Here is a 16,743-nt window from a genome sequence, read left to right on the forward strand (position 1 = left end):
AGCCTTAGATGGCTATCTGTGAGAATCCGTATCGCCGACCTGCGGAGGAGCGCAGAACTCCCGGACGCCTGTCTTATAACATCTGTTATTCGCCCAAATAAAAGCGATTAATGAGGTGCTCTCCGGGAGGGGTGGGCAAGCTGGGGGGCACGAGACTCTCTGCGGGGGGCATGGGGGTTACAGAGGCTCCGACGTGTCGCCATGGCAACACGTGAACACGCGTTGCTATGGCGCCGGAGCCAAGGTGAGGAGGGGGGGGGGACAGCCGGCAGGTGGCCGCAGGGGGAAAATATTGCACACCCCTGCTCTGCTATTTAAATAAACATATTATACATATACATATACTGGTGTATGGTTTCACATAAAAAGAACTACACTACCCAGAATTCCTCCTGATCTCAGCCACTCAGAAGACAGGACTACATTTCCCAGCATTCCTCCTGAGCTCAGCCACCCTCCCAGAATTCCTCCTGAGCTCAGCCACTCAGAAGGCAGGACTACATTTCCCAGAATTCCCTGTGACGGCTTGCGTAGCTGACATATGCCCAGGTCTTTGGACGTGACGTTGCAACACGCTATTGGTCAGATGATGACACGCGCTGCCCAATAGGCTGAGGGTGGAGGTGGGCCTGTGCTGGATGCTGATCGCTGATTGGCGGTGCTACCCGGCTGTCCGGAAGTGGCCGGTGCTGTGTCCCTGGGAAACTGCGAGAGGAGAATGAGCGGCCCCGGGGGGAGAGGTGAGATGAGGGGGTAGGAGGGAGAGGGGAGAGGGAGGAGGAGAGGTGATAGGGGGGGTAGGAGTGAGAGGTCAGAGGAGGAGAGGTGAGAGGGGGGGGTAGGAGTGAGAGGAGGAGAGGTGAGAGAGGGGGTAGGAGGGAGAGGGGGGATGGGAGTGAGAGGGGGATAGGAGGGAGAGGTGAGAGGGGGGTTAGGAGGGAGAGGTGAGAGGGGGGTTAGGAGGGAGAGGTGAGTTAGGAGGGAGGGGGGATAGGAGGGAGAGGTGAGAGGGGGGATAGGAGGAGATGTGATAGGAGGGGGAGGTGTGATAGGAGGGAGAGGTGAGAGGGGGGAGAGGTGAGGGGGGATAGGAGGAGGTGAGAGGGGGGATAGGGGTAGGTGATAGGAGGAGGTGTGCGGGGGGGCTAGGAGGTGCCGTGAGGAGGTCTAGGAGGAAGCGTGAGGGGGATAGGAGGAGGTGGGATAGGAGGGAGAGGTGAGAGGGGGGATAGGGGGGAGGGGGATAGGAGGAGGAGGGAGAGGTGAGAGGGGGGATAGGAGTGAGAGGGGGGATAGGAGGAGGTGGGATAGGAGTGAGAGGGGGGATAGGAGTGAGAGGGGGGGATAGGAGGGAGAGGTGAGAGGGGGGATAGGTGGAGGTGTGAGGGGGGAGATAGGAGGAGGTGTGAGGGGGGGGATAGGAGGAGGTGTGAGGGGGGGGATAGGAGGAGGTGTGAGGGGGGGGATAGGAGGAGGTGTGAGGGGGGGATAGGAGGAGGTGTGAGGGGGGGGGGATAGGAGGAGGTGTGAGGGGGGGGATAGGAGGAGGCGTGAGGGGGGGATAGGAGGAGGCGTGAGGGGGGGGATAGGAGGAGGCGTGAGGGGGGGGGATAGGAGGAGGGGGGAGATAGGAGGTGTGATTGGGGGGATAGGAGGAGGTGTGAGGGGGGGGGGGATAGGAGGAGGCATGAGGGGGGGGATAGGAGGAGGCGTGAGGGGGGGATAGGAGGAGGCGTGAGGGGGGGATAGGAGGAGGCGTGAGGGGGGAATAGGAGGAGGCGTGAGGGGGGGATAGGAGGAGGCGTGAGGGGGGGATAGGTGGAGGCGTGAGGGGGGGATAGGTGGAGGCGTGAGGGGGGATAGGAGGAGGCGTGAGGGGGGATAGGAGGAGGCGTGAGGGGGGATAGGAGGAGGCGTGAGGGGGGATAGGAGGAGGCGTGAGGGGGGGATAGGAGGAGGCGTGAGGGGGGATAGGAGGAGGCGTGAGGGGGGGGTAGGAGGAGGTGCGAGGGGGGGGGTAGGAGGAGGTGCGAGGGGGGGGGGTAGGAGGAGGTGCGAGGGGGGGGGTAGGAGGAGGCGTGAGGGGGGGGATAGGAGGAGGTGGGTTAGAGGGTCAGGAGATGTTTATCTGCTGGTCACCGCACACAGAGCCCCAGGAAGCAGTGGCCAGATACACAGGCTGTATATTGTTACTCTGAGCTGCACGGTTACACTATAACACTATGTAACGCTGCTTCCCCCACCCTGTGGGAGATCCCCCACCCTGTGGGAGATCCCCCACCCTGTGGGAGATCCCCCACCCTGTGGGAGATCCCCCACCCTGTGGGAGATCCCCCACCCTGTGGGAGATCCCCCACCCTGTGGGAGATCTCCCACCCTGTGGGAGATCCCCCTGTTACCAGGTGTGTGGTGCATGCTATATGTTGGTTCACAAGAGGCTGAGTTGTCCGCCGATGGTTGTGGGGACTGCACTCCATGGTATAAAGCGCCTCCACCTGCCGTAAGCTCCAGGTGTATGGAGGCAATCTCCTTATTCCTGTACACTCACAGCACACGGCAGTCCTCTGCTCAACACAGTCTCTGTTCTGGTCTCCCAGACTTAGAATGGTCCCTGGACCTTCACTACGGGTCAAGGGCCCCCGCAGCAGTCCCCCGTAGCAGTCTCTGCTCTTCCCCAGCCCTCTAGCAGGACCAGGGGTAAAGGTTGTCACCCACTCTCCCCGTCAGGGAGGAGGACCAGGGCCCGCAGTGCCCAGCAGGCCTGTGTGATACCTTCTCTCTCTCACGGTATAGACACCACTAAATTTGGGGTTGCACCTCCCTTAAGTACAGTAGGGGGAAGGTACCAGGTCTGAACCCAGGATTGGGCAGAACACAGACCTAGTCCCACCCCCTCCCCTGTCACTCAAGGGACGGCCTGTGTGGGGGGAAACCGATGATTGGTACTGGCACTGCCTGCTCTTACCAGGACTTGCATGCCAGCGAGGGCAGAATGGTACCCAGGAACCAGCCATGGCTACAGCTATAACCGGAGCATGTTTTAGGGTTAAACTGCACCAAGAGGCTCGCTTATTAAATATGGAGCGTGCGCCAACTGGCAAAGGGGGGGGGGGGTTACGTATTGTTCTTCTGTTTATTGGTCTCTACGGCTCCATCCCCCAGTATAGGGGGATCCGATGTGCAAAAGTAAAACCCGCCACACGTACACAAAGTATTTATAAATCAAATTCTATCACGTAACAGTAAATACTGTAAGGGTATTTGTGTTATCGTGCCCCCCGTTGATTTCTTTCAGTTTCCTGACATAACACACGCTCTCTAGCGCGCAGCAAAATGGCGCTTTGCTTTATATTAATAAATCGTTTCATTAGAGGTTACCAGTATCCTTAAAATGTTACGGCCGATCACACCACGAGCCGTGTCTTTTTACGGATTGAAGTGCGGCGAAGAGAGAAACTAAGAACCCGGACATTTGAATGATTTTGAGAAACCGGGCCTTTTAATGAGTGCGGGATGAACGGTCACCCTACCCAGGGTGCATCTAACTACATAACAGACATGATGTCTGTCACGGGAGACCGAACTTATGCACACATTAATACCGGGGTTCTGCACTGAGCGAACACGAGGAGTTAAATAAATTGTAATCTATTTATTTTCAGACAAACACACAAATCTTCACAATATACACTTAATAAAACACTGGGAGGGGGGAACGAAATCAAATGTCCTTGGAATTAAACAAAGTCTCTGGGCACCCCTGCACCCCTGCAAGTGGGTGCGCAAATTGATCCGTGTAACAGTTCCTGGCTAGGGGCACAAGTTGCCACCCCTATATTTAGGTTTGTTCAGTCCTTACAGGGTTCGTTCGGGAACCCTTAGCTCTAATGAATTCCAGAAAAGGGGCACGATCCTTGGTTAACCTCTCGCACTCCGGAACCGCTGACGCTGTTCTTGGACGCTTCTTGGTAAAATCTTAGATGGGGACTGGCCAGCAGGCATTTTTATAGGGTTACGGGTCCTATACCTAACATGCACAACCAATCCCGCCCGTGGTAACATTTCTCCCACCTATCCCAGACTTGCCAGTACCTTGCAAAGAGGGCAGAAGTTGCTTCCCGGTTTGCACAGAGCATGTGCTAACCTCACACCTGAGCTCCTTAGCATACCGGGTCCAACCCCTTACCTGGCGGCAGTAAGTCTGGGGTTTGGCTACTAAGTGTGAAGTGCCCATACTTCCCACCGGTATCTGGTACTTACAATATCCCGGCCATCCTAACACCTAGGATCTCTGAGGCTTTTCAACTCCGGACTTCCCATAGACACTGAGGCACCAACTCGGCAGGGTGCCCTGGAAGTACGGAGATGAGAAATCCCTCAGCTGACAGGGAAAGTTTCCTGTCTTTACATTTAAAACCAGCGCTGAAACACATTTTATTCTTTATATGTGGTTTCTATCTTTTTTATAAACAATATAAAACAAATATGTATGTGTGTCGTATTTCTTCAGCTACCGGGGATCCAAAAATTAGAGTGCTAGCTCACTCCTAGCGCAAGTTAGCCACTTAATTGGAGGGGCTGTGATGTGGTCTGCGGTTTAACCTAGTTCCCACGCCAATACGTTCACCTTAAGTGGCTAACGAGCCCAGTGGATACATTCTGACAGGAGAGCACTTCAGTTAGACCGCAAACCCCTTATCCAATTGACTTTGCGGTTTAGAGGTCTACGGCTTAGGAAGTGATCCCTATACTCCAAAGCGGCCACCCATTCACAGGCACGTGTCTTCACTTAGCGCTGGGTTCAGCGCTAGAGGCTCCCCCTTGTGTCACAAATACAATTCGCACATAGTTCATTCATTCAACAGCAGCTAGCTCCTTTAGCTGCAAAATAGGGACAATAAAGATAGTGTAGGGGAAACATGAGATGATGGGGACAATGGTTCAACCCCTTCAGTCCCAACAGGGTTTAGGGTTAACCAGCCGGGCATAATACCTTTATTATTGGCTTGGTTAACCCTCTCCCGCCACAATGTCTCGCTATAATAATTAAGCTAGTTTGCGCAAAGTATTTTCCCTATTGTAAGTGGCTTTGTGCATATTGCTTATTAATGACCTTGAGGTTGGCATAGAGAGCGCAGATATTGGTTATTAATGACCTTGAGGTTGGCATAAAGAGCACAGATATTGCTTGTTAATGACCTTGAGGTTGGCATAGAGAGCGCAGCTATTGCTTGTTAATGACCTTGAGGTTGGCACAGAGAGCACAGATATTGCTTAATAATGACCTTGAGGTTGGCATAGAGAGCGCAGATATTGCTTATTAATGACCTTGAGGTTGGCATAGAGAGCGCAGATATTGCTTATTAATGACCTTGAGGTTGGCATAGAGAGCGCAGATATTGCTTATTAATGACCTTGAGGTTGACATAGAGAGCGCAGGTATTGCTTATTAATGACCTTGAGGTTGGCATAGAGAGCGCAGGTATTGCTTATTAATGACCTTGAGGTTGGCATAGAGAGCGCAGATATTGCTTATTAATGACCTTGAGGTTGGCATAGAGAGCGCAGATATTGCTTATTAATGACCTTGAGGTTGGCATAGAGAGCGCAGATATTGCTTATTAATGACCTTGAGGTTGACATAGAGAGCGCAGGTATTGCTTATTAATGACCTTGAGGTTGGCATAGAGAGCGCAGGTATTGCTTATTAATGACCTTGAGGTTGGCATAGAGAGCGCAGATATTGCTTATTAATGACCTTGAGGTTGGCATAGAGAGCACAGATATTGCTTATTAATGACCTTGAGGTTGGTATAGAGAGCACAGATATTGCTTATTAATGACCTTGAGGTTGGCATAGAGAGCACAGATATTGCTTATTAATGACCTTGAGGTTGACATAGAGAGCGCAGGTATTGCTTATTAATGACCTTGAGGTTGGCATAGAGAGCGCAGATATTGCTTATTAATGACCTTGAGGTAGGCATAGAGAGCGCAGATATTGCTTATTAATGACCTTGAGGTTGGCATAGAGAGCGCAGATATTGCTTATTAATGACCTTGAGGTTGGCATAGAGAGCGCAGGTATTGCTTGTTAATGACCTTGAGGTTGGCATAGAGCACAGATATTGCTTATTAATAACCTTGAGGTTGGCATAGAGAGCACAGATATTGCTTGTTAATGACCTTGAGGTTGGCATAGAGAGCGCAGATATTGCTTATTAATGACCTTGAGGTTGGCATAGAGAGCGCAGATATTGCTTATTAATGACCTTGAGGTTGGCATAGAGAGCGCAGATATTGCTTATTAATGACCTTGAGGTTGGCATAGAGAGCGCAGGTATTGCTTGTTAATGACCTTGAGGTTGGCATAGAGCACAGATATTGCTTATTAATAACCTTGAGGTTGGCATAGAGAGCACAGATATTGCTTGTTAATGACCTTGAGGTTGGCATAGAGAGCGCAGATATTGCTTGTTAATGACCTTGAGGTTGGCATAGAGCACAGATATTGCTTATTAATAACCTTGAGGTTGGCATAGAGAGCACAGATATTGCTTGTTAATGACCTTGAGGTTGGCATAGAGAGCGCAGATATTGCTTGTTAATGACCTTGAGGTTGGCATAGAGAGCGCAGATATTGCTTGTTAATGACCTTGAGGTTGGCATAGAGAGCGCAGATATTGCTTGTTAATGACCTTGAGGTTGGCATAAAGAGCACAGATATTGCTTGTTAATGACCTTGAGGTTGGTATAGAGAGCACAGATATTGCTTGTTAATGACCTTGAGGTTGGTATAGAGAGCTCAGATATTGCTTGTTAATGACCTTGAGGTTGGCATAGAGAGCGCAGATATTGCTTATTAATGACCTTGAGGTTGGCATAGAGAGCGCAGGTATTGCTTATTAATGACCTTGAGGTTGGCATAGAGAGCGCAGGTATTGCTTGTTAATGACCTTGAGGTTGGCATAGAGAGCGCAGATATTGCTTATTAATGACCTTGAGGTTGGCATAGAGAGCGCAGGTATTGCTTGTTAATGACCTTGAGGTTGGCATAGAGCACAGATATTGCTTATTAATAACCTTGAGGTTGGCATAGAGAGCACAGATATTGCTTGTTAATGACCTTGAGGTTGGCATAGAGAGCGCAGATATTGCTTGTTAATGACCTTGAGGTTGGCATAGAGAGCGCAGATATTGCTTGTTAATGACCTTGAGGTTGGCTTAGAGAGCGCAGATATTGCTTGTTAATGACCTTGAGGTTGGCATAGAGAGCGCAGATATTGCTTGTTAATGACCTTGAGGTTGGCATAGAGATGGCACCAAGGCCGGGTCCATGCACCCAAACTCATTAGTCTATGCGAACGTCCTTAGCGCGCACGGGTGCGTCGGCGCGGCTGTTTTTTTGCGAGACCGTTTCTGATTTTCTCGCGACGGGCGGGGTCACGTGAGCGGCCCAATGAGGGCGAACCAGCTCCGTGACGTCATCGGCCACGCCACCCTGTCGCGAGGATCTGTATGCCACAGATTGTTCGGCTGACATGCGTGCGCGGGCTACGCGCTCTGACCACGCCTGCACCACGGACTCGGCCTAAATTGTGTAAGGTAATAGAATCAGCGCAGGATGTAATTTCTCTCCAGAAGGACTTGGAGAGACTGGAAACGTGGGCAGGTAAATGGCAGATGGGGTTTAATACAGATAAATGTAAGGTTATGCATTTGGGATGCAAGAATAAACTGGCGACTTACACATTAAATGGGGATAAATTGGGGGAATCCTTGACGGAGAAGGATTTAAGTTTTTGTAGCGTCTGGTAGAGAAGTATTTAAACCACTGTCCCACATGAAAGGCCAGCGCTTTTCACACTCAGGGTTGGGTTCTTGTGTAACACGTAGTCTCCTCTGGGTGGCGTTGCAGGGCGGGGGTGGGGGGGTGTCTTGTGTTCCTGGGTAACACGTGGTCTCCTCTGGGTGGCGTTGCAGAGCGGGGGGTGTCTTGCGTTCCTGGGTAACACGTGGTCTCCTCTGGGTGGCGTTGCAGAGCGGGGGGTGTCTTGCGTTCCTGGGTGACACGTGGTCTCCTCTGGGTGGCGTTGCAGGGCGGGGGGTGTCTTGTGTTCCTGGGTGACACGTGGTCTCCTCTGGGTGGCGTCGCAGAGCGGGAGGTGTCTTGTGTTCCTGGGTGACACGTGGTCTCCTCTGGGTGGCGTTGCAGAGCGGGGGGTGTCTTGCGTTCCTGGGTAACACGTGGTCTCCTCTGGGTGGCGTTGCAGGGCGGGGGGTGTCTTGCGTTCCTGGGTGACACGTGGTCTCCTCTGGGTGGCGTTGCAGGGCGGGGGGTGTCTTGTGTTCCTGGGTAACACGTGGTCTCCTCTGGGTGGCGTTGCAGAGCGGGGGGTGTCTTGTGTTCCTGGGTAACACGTGGTCTCCTCTGGGTGGCGTTGCAGAGCGGGGGGTGTCTTGTGTTCCTGGGTGACACGTGGTCTCCTCTGGGTGGCGTCGCAGAGCGGGGGGTGTCTTGTGTTCCTGGGTAACACGTGGTCTCCTCTGGGTGGCGTTGCAGGGTGGGGGGTGTCTTGTGTTCCTGGGTGACACGTGGTCTCCTCTGGGTGGCGTTGCAGGGTGGGGGGTGTCTTGCGTTCCTGGGTAACACGTGGTCTCCTCTGGGTGGCGTTGCAGGGCGGGGGGTGTCTTGCGTTCCTGGGTAACACGTGGTCTCCTCTGGGTGGCGTTGCAGAGCGGGGGGTGTCTTGTGTTCCTGGGTAACACGTGGTCTCCTCTGGGTGGCGTTGCAGGGCGGGGGGTGTCTTGCGTTCCTGGGTAACACGTGGTCTCCTCTGGGTGGCGTTGCAGAGCGGGGGGTGTCTTGCGTTCCTGGGTAACACGTGGTCTCCTCTGGGTGGCGTTGCAGAGCGGGGGGTGTCTTGTGTTCCTGGGTAACACGTGGTCTCCTCTGGGTGGCGTTGCAGAGCGGGGGGTGTCTTGTGTTCCTGGGTGACACGTGGTCTCCTCTGGGTGGCGTTGCAGAGCGGGAGGTGTCTTGTGTTCCTGGGTGACACGTGGTCTCCTCTGGGTGGCGTCGCAGAGCGGGGGGGTGTCTTGTGTTCCTGGGTAACACGTGGTCTCCTCTGGGTGGCGTTGCAGGGCGGGGGTGGGGGGGTGTCTTGTGTTCCTGGGTGACACGTGGTCTCCTCTGGGTGGCGTTGCAGAGCGGGGGGTGTCTTGTGTTCCTGGGTAACACGTGGTCTCCTCTGGGTGGCGTTGCAGAGCGGGGGGTGTCTTGTGTTCCTGGGTAACACGTGGTCTCCTCTGGGTGGCGTTGCAGAGCGGGGGGTGTCTTGTGTTCCTGGGTGACACGTGGTCTCCTCTGGGTGGCGTTGCAGAGCGGGGGGTGTCTTGCGTTCCTGGGTGACACGTGGTCTCCTCTGGGTGGCGTTGCAGGGCGGTGGTGGGGGGGTGTCTTGTGTTCCTGGGTGACACGTGGTCTCCTCTGGGTGGCGTCGCAGAGCGGGAGGTGTCTTGTGTTCCTGGGTAACACGTGGTCTCCTCTGGGTGGCGTTGCAGAGCGGGGGGGTGTCTTGTGGTCCTGGGTGACACGTGGTCTCCTCTGGGTGGCGTTGCAGAGCGGGGGGTGTCTTGTGTTCCTGGGTAACACGTGGTCTCCTCTGGGTGGCGTTGCAGGGTGGGGGGTGTCTTGTGGTCCTGGGTGACACGTGGTCTCCTCTGGGTGGCGTTGCAGAGCGGGAGATGTCTTGTGTTCCTGGGTGACACGTGGTCTCCTCTGGGTGGCGTTGCAGGGTGGGGGGTGTCTTGTGGTCCTGGGTGACACGTGGTCTCCTCTGGGTGGCGTTGCAGGGCGGGGGTGGGGGAGGTGTCTTGCGTTCCTGGGTAACACGTGGTCTCCTCTGGGTGGCGTTGCAGAGCGGGGAGGTGTCTTGTGTTCCTGGGTAACACGTGGTCTCCTCTGGGTGGCGTTGCAGAGCGGGAGGTGTCTTGTGTTCCTGGGTGACACGTGGTCTCCTCTGGGTGGCGTTGCAGAGCGGGGGGTGTCTTGTGTTCCTGGGTAACACGTGGTCTCCTCTGGGTGGCGTTGCAGAGCGGGGGGTGTCTTGTGTTCCTGGGTGACACGTGGTCTCCTCTGGGTGGCGTTGCAGAGCGGGGGGTGTCTTGTGTTCCTGGGTGACACGTGGTCTCCTCTGGGTGGCGTTGCAGAGCGGGGGTGTCTTGTGTTCCTGGGTAACACGTGGTCTCCTCTGGGTGGCGTTGCAGAGCGGGAGGTGTCTTGTGTTCCTGGGTGACACGTGGTCTCCTCTGGGTGGCGTCGCAGAGCGGGGAGGTGTCTTGTGTTCCTGGGTGACACATGGTCTCCTCTGGGTGGCGTTGCAGAGCGGGGGGTGTCTTGCGTTCCTGGGTAACACGTGGTCTCCTCTGGGTGGCGTTGCAGGGTGGGCGGGTGTCTTGCGTTCCTGGGTAACACGTGGTCTCCTCTGGGTGGCGTTGCAGAGCGGGGGGTGTCTTGCGTTCCTGGGTGACACGTGGTCTCCTCTGGGTGGCGTTGCAGAGCGGGGGGTGTCTTGTGTTCCTGGGTGACACGTGGTCTCCTCTGGGTGGCGTTGCAGAGCGGGGGGTGTCTTGTGTTCCTGGGTAACAAGCGGTCTCCTCTGGGTAGTGTTGCAGGGCGGGGGGTGTCTTGTGTTCCTGGGTGACACGTGGTCTCCTCTGGGTGGCGTTGCAGAGCGGGGGGTGTCTTGCGTTCCTGGGTAACATGTGGTCTCCTCTGGGTGGCGTTGCAGAGCGGGGGGTGTCTTGCGTTCCTGGGTAACACGTGGTCTCCTCTGGGTGGCGTTGCAGAGCGGGGGGTGTCTTGTGTTCCTGGGTAACACGTGGTCTCCTCTGGGTGGCGTTGCAGAGCGGGGGGTGTCTTGTGTTCCTGGGTAACACGTGGTCTTCTCTGGGTGGCGTGGCAGGGCGGGGGTGGGGGGGTGTCTTGTGTTCCTGGGTAACACGTGGTCTCCTCTGGGTGGCGTTGCAGAGCGGGGGGGGTGTCTTGTGTTCCTGGGTAACAGGTGGTCTCCTCTGGGTGGCGTTGCAGAGCGGGGGGTGTCTTGTGTTCCTGGGTGACACGTGGTCTCCTCTGGGTGGCGTCGCAGGGCGGGGGGTGTCTTGCGTTCCTGGGTAACACGTGGTCTCCTCTGGGTGGCGTTGCAGGGCGGGGGGTGTCTTGTGTTCCTGGGTAACACGTGGTCTCCTCTGGGTGGCGTTGCAGAGCGGGGGGTGTCTTGTGTTCCTGGGTGACACGTGGTCTCCTCTGGGTGGCGTTGCAGGGCGGGGGGTGTCTTGTGTTCCTGGGTAACACGTGGTCTCCTCTGGGTGGCGTCGCAGAGCGGGGGGTGTCTTGCGTTCCTGGGTGACACGTGGTCTCCTCTGGGTGGCGTCGCAGAGCGGGGGGTGTCTTGCGTTCCTGGGTGACACGTGGTCTCCTCTGGGTGGCGTTGCAGAGCGGGGGGTGTCTTGTGTTCCTGGGTAACACGTGGTCTCCTCTGGGTGGCGTTGCAGAGCGGGGGGTGTCTTGTGTTCCTGGGTAACACGTGGTCTCCTCTGGGTGGCGTTGCAGAGCGGGGGGTGTCTTGTGTTCCTGGGTGACACGTGGTCTCCTCTGGGTGGCGTTGCAGAGCGGGAGGTGTCTTGTGTTCCTGGGTAACACGTGGTCTCCTCTGGGTGGCGTTGCAGAGCGGGGGGTGTCTTGTGTTCCTGTGTGACACGTGGTCTCCTCTGGGTGGCGTTGCAGAGCGGGGGGTGTCTTGTGTTCCTGGGTGACACGTGGTCTCCTCTGGGTGGCGTTGCAGAGCGGGGGGTGTCTTGTGTTCCTGGGTAACACGTGGTCTCCTCTGGGTGGCGTTGCAGGGCGGGGGTGGGGGGGTGTCTTGTGTTCCTGGGTGACACGTGGTCTCCTCTGGGTGGCGTTGCAGAGCGGGGGGTGTCTTGTGTTCCTGGGTAACACGTGGTCTCCTCTGGGTGGCGTTGCAGAGCGGGGGGTGTCTTGTGTTCCTGGGTAACACGTGGTCTCCTCTGGGTGGCGTTGCAGAGCGGGGGGTGTCTTGTGTTCCTGGGTGACACGTGGTCTCCTCTGGGTGGCGTTGCAGGGCGGGGGTGGGGGGGGTGTCTTGCGTTCCTGGGTAACACGTGGTCTCCTCTGGGTGGCGTTGCAGAGCGGGGGGTGTCCTGTGTGTTCCTGGGTGACACGTGGTCTCCTCTGGGTGGCGTTGCAGGGCGGGGGGTGTCTTGTGTTCCTGGGTGACACTTGGTCTCCTCTGGGTGGCGTTGCAGAGCGGGGGGTGTCTTGTGTTCCTGGGTGACACGTGGTCTCCTCTGGGTGGCGTTGCAGGGTGGGGGGTGTCTTGTGTTCCTGGGTAACACATGGTCTCCTCTGGGTGGCGTTGCAGAGCGGGGGGTGTCTTGTGTTCCTGGGTGACACGTGGTCTCCTCCGGGTGGCGTCGCAGAGCGGGGGGTGTCTTGTGTTCCTGGGTGACACGTGGTCTCCTCTAGGTGGCGTTGCAGGGTGGGGGGTGTCTTGTGTTCCTGGGTGACACGTGGTCTCCTCTGGGTGGCGTTGCAGAGCGGGGGGTGTCTTGCGTTCCTGGGTAACACGTGGTCTCCTCTGGGTGGCGTTGCAGAGCGGGGGGTGTCTTGTGTTCCTGGGTAACACGTGGTCTCCTCTGGGTGGCGTTGCAGAGCGGGAGGTGTCTTGCGTTCCTGGGTAACACGTGGTCTCCTCTGGGTGGCGTTGCAGAGCGGGGGGTGTCTTGCGTTCCTGGGTGACACGTGGTCTCCTCTGGGTGGCGTTGCAGAGCGGGGGGTGTCTTGTGATCCTGGGTAACACGTGGTCTCCTCTGGGTGGCGTTGCAGAGCGGGGGGTGTCTTGTGTTCCTGGGTAACACGTGGTCTCCTCTGGGTGGCGTTGCAGAGCGGGGGGTGTCTTGTGTTCCTGGGTGACACGTGGTCTCCTCTGGGTGGCGTTGCAGAGCGGGGGGTGTCTTGTGTTCCTGGGTAACACGTGGTCTCCTCTGGGTGGTGTTGCAGAGCGGGGGGTGTCTTGTGTTCCTGGGTAACACGTGGTCTCCTCTGGGTGGCGTTGCAGAGCGGGGGGTGTCTTGTGTTCCTGGGTAACACGTGGTCTCCTCTGGGTGGCGTTGCAGAGCGGGGGTGGGGGGGTGTCTTGTGTTCCTGGGTGACACGTGGTCTCCTCTGGGTGGCGTTGCAGGGCGGGGGGTGTCTTGTGTTCCTGGGTAACACGTGGTCTCCTCTGGGTGGCGTTGCAGGGCGGGGGGTGTCTTGTGTTCCTGGGTAACACGTGGTCTCCTCTGGGTGGCGTTGCAGAGCGGGGGGTGTCTTGTGTTCCTGGGTGACACGTGGTCTCCTCTGGGTGGCGTTGCAGAGCGGGAGGTGTCTTGTGTTCCTGGGTGACACGTGGTCTCCTCTGGGTGGCGTTGCAGAGCGGGGGGTGTCTTGTGTTCCTGGGTAACACGTGGTCTCCTCTGGGTGGCGTTGCAGAGCGGGGGGTGTCTTGTGTTCCTGGGTGACACGTGGTCTCCTCTGGGTGGCGTTGCAGAGCGGGAGGTGTCTTGTGTTCCTGGGTGACACGTGGTCTCCTCTGGGTGGCGTTGCAGAGCGGGGGGTGTCTTGCGTTCCTGGGTGACACGTGGTCTCCTCTGGGTGGCATTGCAGAGCGGGGGGTGTCTTGTGTTCCTGGGTAACACGTGGTCTCCTCTGGGTGGCGTTGCAGAGCGGGGGGTGTCTTGCGTTCCTGGGTAACACGTGGTCTCCTCTGGGTGGCGTTGCAGAGCAGGGGGTGTCTTGTGTTCCTGGGTGACACGTGGTCTCCTCTGGGTGGCGTTGCAGAGCGGGGGGTGTCTTGTGTTCCTGGGTGACACGTGGTCTCCTCTGGGTGGCGTTGCAGAGCGGGGGGTGTCTTGCGTTCCTGGGTAACACGTGGTCTCCTCTGGGTGGCGTCGCAGAGCGGGGGTGGGGGGGTGTCTTGCGTTCCTGGGTAACACGTGGTCTCCTCTGGGTGGCGTTGCAGGGCGGGGGTGGGGGGGTGTCTTGCGTTCCTGGGTAACACGTGGTCTCCTCTGGGTGGCGTCGCAGAGCGGGAGGTGTCTTGTGTTCCTGGGTAACACGTGGTCTCCTCTGGGTGGCGTCGCAGAGCGGGGGGTGTCTTGTGTTCCTGGGTGACACGTTGTCTCCTCTGGGTGGCGTTGCAGGGCGGGGGGTGTCTTGTGTTCCTGGGTGACACGTGGTCTCCTCTGGGTGGCGTCGCAGAGCGGGAGGTGTCTTGCGTTCCTGGGTGACACGTGGTCTCCTCTGGGTGGCGTCGCAGGGCGGGGGGTGTCTTGTGTTCCTGGGTAACACGTGGTCTCTGGGTGGCGTTGCAGGGCGGGGTTGGGGGGTGTCTTGCGTTCCTGGGTAACACGTGGTCTCCTCTGGGTGGCGTTGCAGGGCGGGGAGGTGTCTTGTGTTCCTGGGTAACACGTGGTCTCCTCTGGGTGGCGTCGCAGAGCGGGGGGTGTCTTGTGTTCCTGGGTGACACGTGGTCTCCTCTGGGTGGCGTTGCAGAGCGGGGGGTGTCTTGCGTTCCTGGGTAACACGTGGTCTCCTCTGGGTGGCGTTGCAGAGCGGGGAGGTGTCTTGTGTTCCTGGGTAACACGTGGTCTCCTCTGGGTGGCGTCGCAGAGCGGGGGGTGTCTTGCGTTCCTGGGTAACACGTGGTCTCCTCTGGGTGGCGTTGCAGAGCGGGGAGGTGTCTTGTGTTCCTGGGTAACACGTGGTCTCCTCTGGGTGGCGTTGCAGAGCGGGGGGTGTCTTGTGTTCCTGGGTAACACGTGGTCTCCTCTGGGTGGCGTTGCAGGGCGGGGGGTGTCTTGCGTTCCTGGGTAACACGTGGTCTCCTCTGGGTGGCGTTGCAGAGCGGGGGGTGTCTTGCGTTCCTGGGTAACACGTGGTCTCCTCTGGGTGGCGTTGCAGGGCGGGGGGTGTCTTGTGTTCCTGGGTAACACGTGGTCTCCTCTGGGTGGCGTTGCAGGGCGGGGGGTGTCTTGTGTTCCTGGGTAACACGTGGTCTCCTCTGGGTGGCGTTGCAGAGCGGGGGGTGTCTTGCGTTCCTGGGTAACACGTGGTCTCCTCTGGGTGGCGTTGCAGAGCGGGGGGTGTCTTGCGTTCCTGGGTGACACGTGGTCTCCTCTGGGTGGCGTTGCAGAGCGGGGGGTGTCTTGTGATCCTGGGTAACACGTGGTCTCCTCTGGGTGGCGTTGCAGAGCGGGGGGTGTCTTGTGTTCCTGGGTAACACGTGGTCTCCTCTGGGTGGCGTTGCAGAGCGGGGGGTGTCTTGTGTTCCTGGGTGACACGTGGTCTCCTCTGGGTGGCGTTGCAGAGCGGGGGGTGTCTTGTGTTCCTGGGTAACACGTGGTCTCCTCTGGGTGGTGTTGCAGAGCGGGGGGTGTCTTGCGTTCCTGGGTAACACGTGGTCTCCTCTGGGTGGCGTTGCAGAGCGGGGGTGGGGGGGTGTCTTGTGTTCCTGGGTGACACGTGGTCTCCTCTGGGTGGCGTTGCAGGGCGGGGGGTGTCTTGTGTTCCTGGGTAACACGTGGTCTCCTCTGGGTGGCGTTGCAGGGCGGGGGGTGTCTTGTGTTCCTGGGTAACACGTGGTCTCCTCTGGGTGGCGTTGCAGAGCGGGGGGTGTCTTGTGTTCCTGGGTGACACGTGGTCTCCTCTGGGTGGCGTTGCAGAGCGGGAGGTGTCTTGTGTTCCTGGGTGACACGTGGTCTCCTCTGGGTGGCGTTGCAGAGCGGGGGGTGTCTTGTGTTCCTGGGTAACACGTGGTCTCCTCTGGGTGGCGTTGCAGAGCGGGGGGTGTCTTGTGTTCCTGGGTGACACGTGGTCTCCTCTGGGTGGCGTTGCAGAGCGGGAGGTGTCTTGTGTTCCTGGGTGACACGTGGTCTCCTCTGGGTGGCGTTGCAGAGCGGGGGGTGTCTTGCGTTCCTGGGTGACACGTGGTCTCCTCTGGGTGGCATTGCAGAGCGGGGGGTGTCTTGTGTTCCTGGGTAACACGTGGTCTCCTCTGGGTGGCGTTGCAGAGCGGGGGGTGTCTTGCGTTCCTGGGTAACACGTGGTCTCCTCTGGGTGGCGTTGCAGAGCAGGGGGTGTCTTGTGTTCCTGGGTGACACGTGGTCTCCTCTGGGTGGCGTTGCAGAGCGGGGGGTGTCTTGTGTTCCTGGGTGACACGTGGTCTCCTCTGGGTGGCGTTGCAGAGCGGGGGGTGTCTTGCGTTCCTGGGTAACACGTGGTCTCCTCTGGGTGGCGTCGCAGAGCGGGGGTGGGGGGGTGTCTTGCGTTCCTGGGTAACACGTGGTCTCCTCTGGGTGGCGTTGCAGGGCGGGGGTGGGGGGGTGTCTTGCGTTCCTGGGTAACACGTGGTCTCCTCTGGGTGGCGTCGCAGAGCGGGAGGTGTCTTGTGTTCCTGGGTAACACGTGGTCTCCTCTGGGTGGCGTCGCAGAGCGGGGGGTGTCTTGTGTTCCTGGGTGACACGTTGTCTCCTCTGGGTGGCATTGCAGGGCGGGGGGTGTCTTGTGTTCCTGGGTGACACGTGGTCTCCTCTGGGTGGCGTCGCAGAGCGGGAGGTGTCTTGCGTTCCTGGGTGACACGTGGTCTCCTCTGGGTGGCGTCGCAGGGCGGGGGGTGTCTTGTG

At 57.9% G+C, this 16,743-nt stretch overlaps 1 protein-coding gene across 2 annotated transcripts in view; it reads left to right on the forward strand.

Moving 5' to 3' along the window:
• The first annotated feature begins 624 nt into the window (after window positions 1–624).
• The window catches only part of LOC142474890 (TBC1 domain family member 20-like), a 97,898-nt gene continuing 81,779 nt past the window's right edge, over window positions 625–16,743 (forward strand). For both annotated transcript variants that reach the window (XM_075581032.1, XM_075581033.1), the window contains exon 1: window positions 625–740. In XM_075581032.1, the coding sequence (XP_075437147.1) occupies window positions 719–740 (22 nt within the window). In that variant the 5' untranslated portion in view covers window positions 625–718. The remainder of the gene's footprint in view (window positions 741–16,743) is intronic.

This window comes from Ascaphus truei, unplaced genomic scaffold, assembly GCF_040206685.1.
Source record: "Ascaphus truei isolate aAscTru1 unplaced genomic scaffold, aAscTru1.hap1 HAP1_SCAFFOLD_1009, whole genome shotgun sequence".
NCBI lineage: Eukaryota > Metazoa > Chordata > Amphibia > Anura > Ascaphidae > Ascaphus > Ascaphus truei.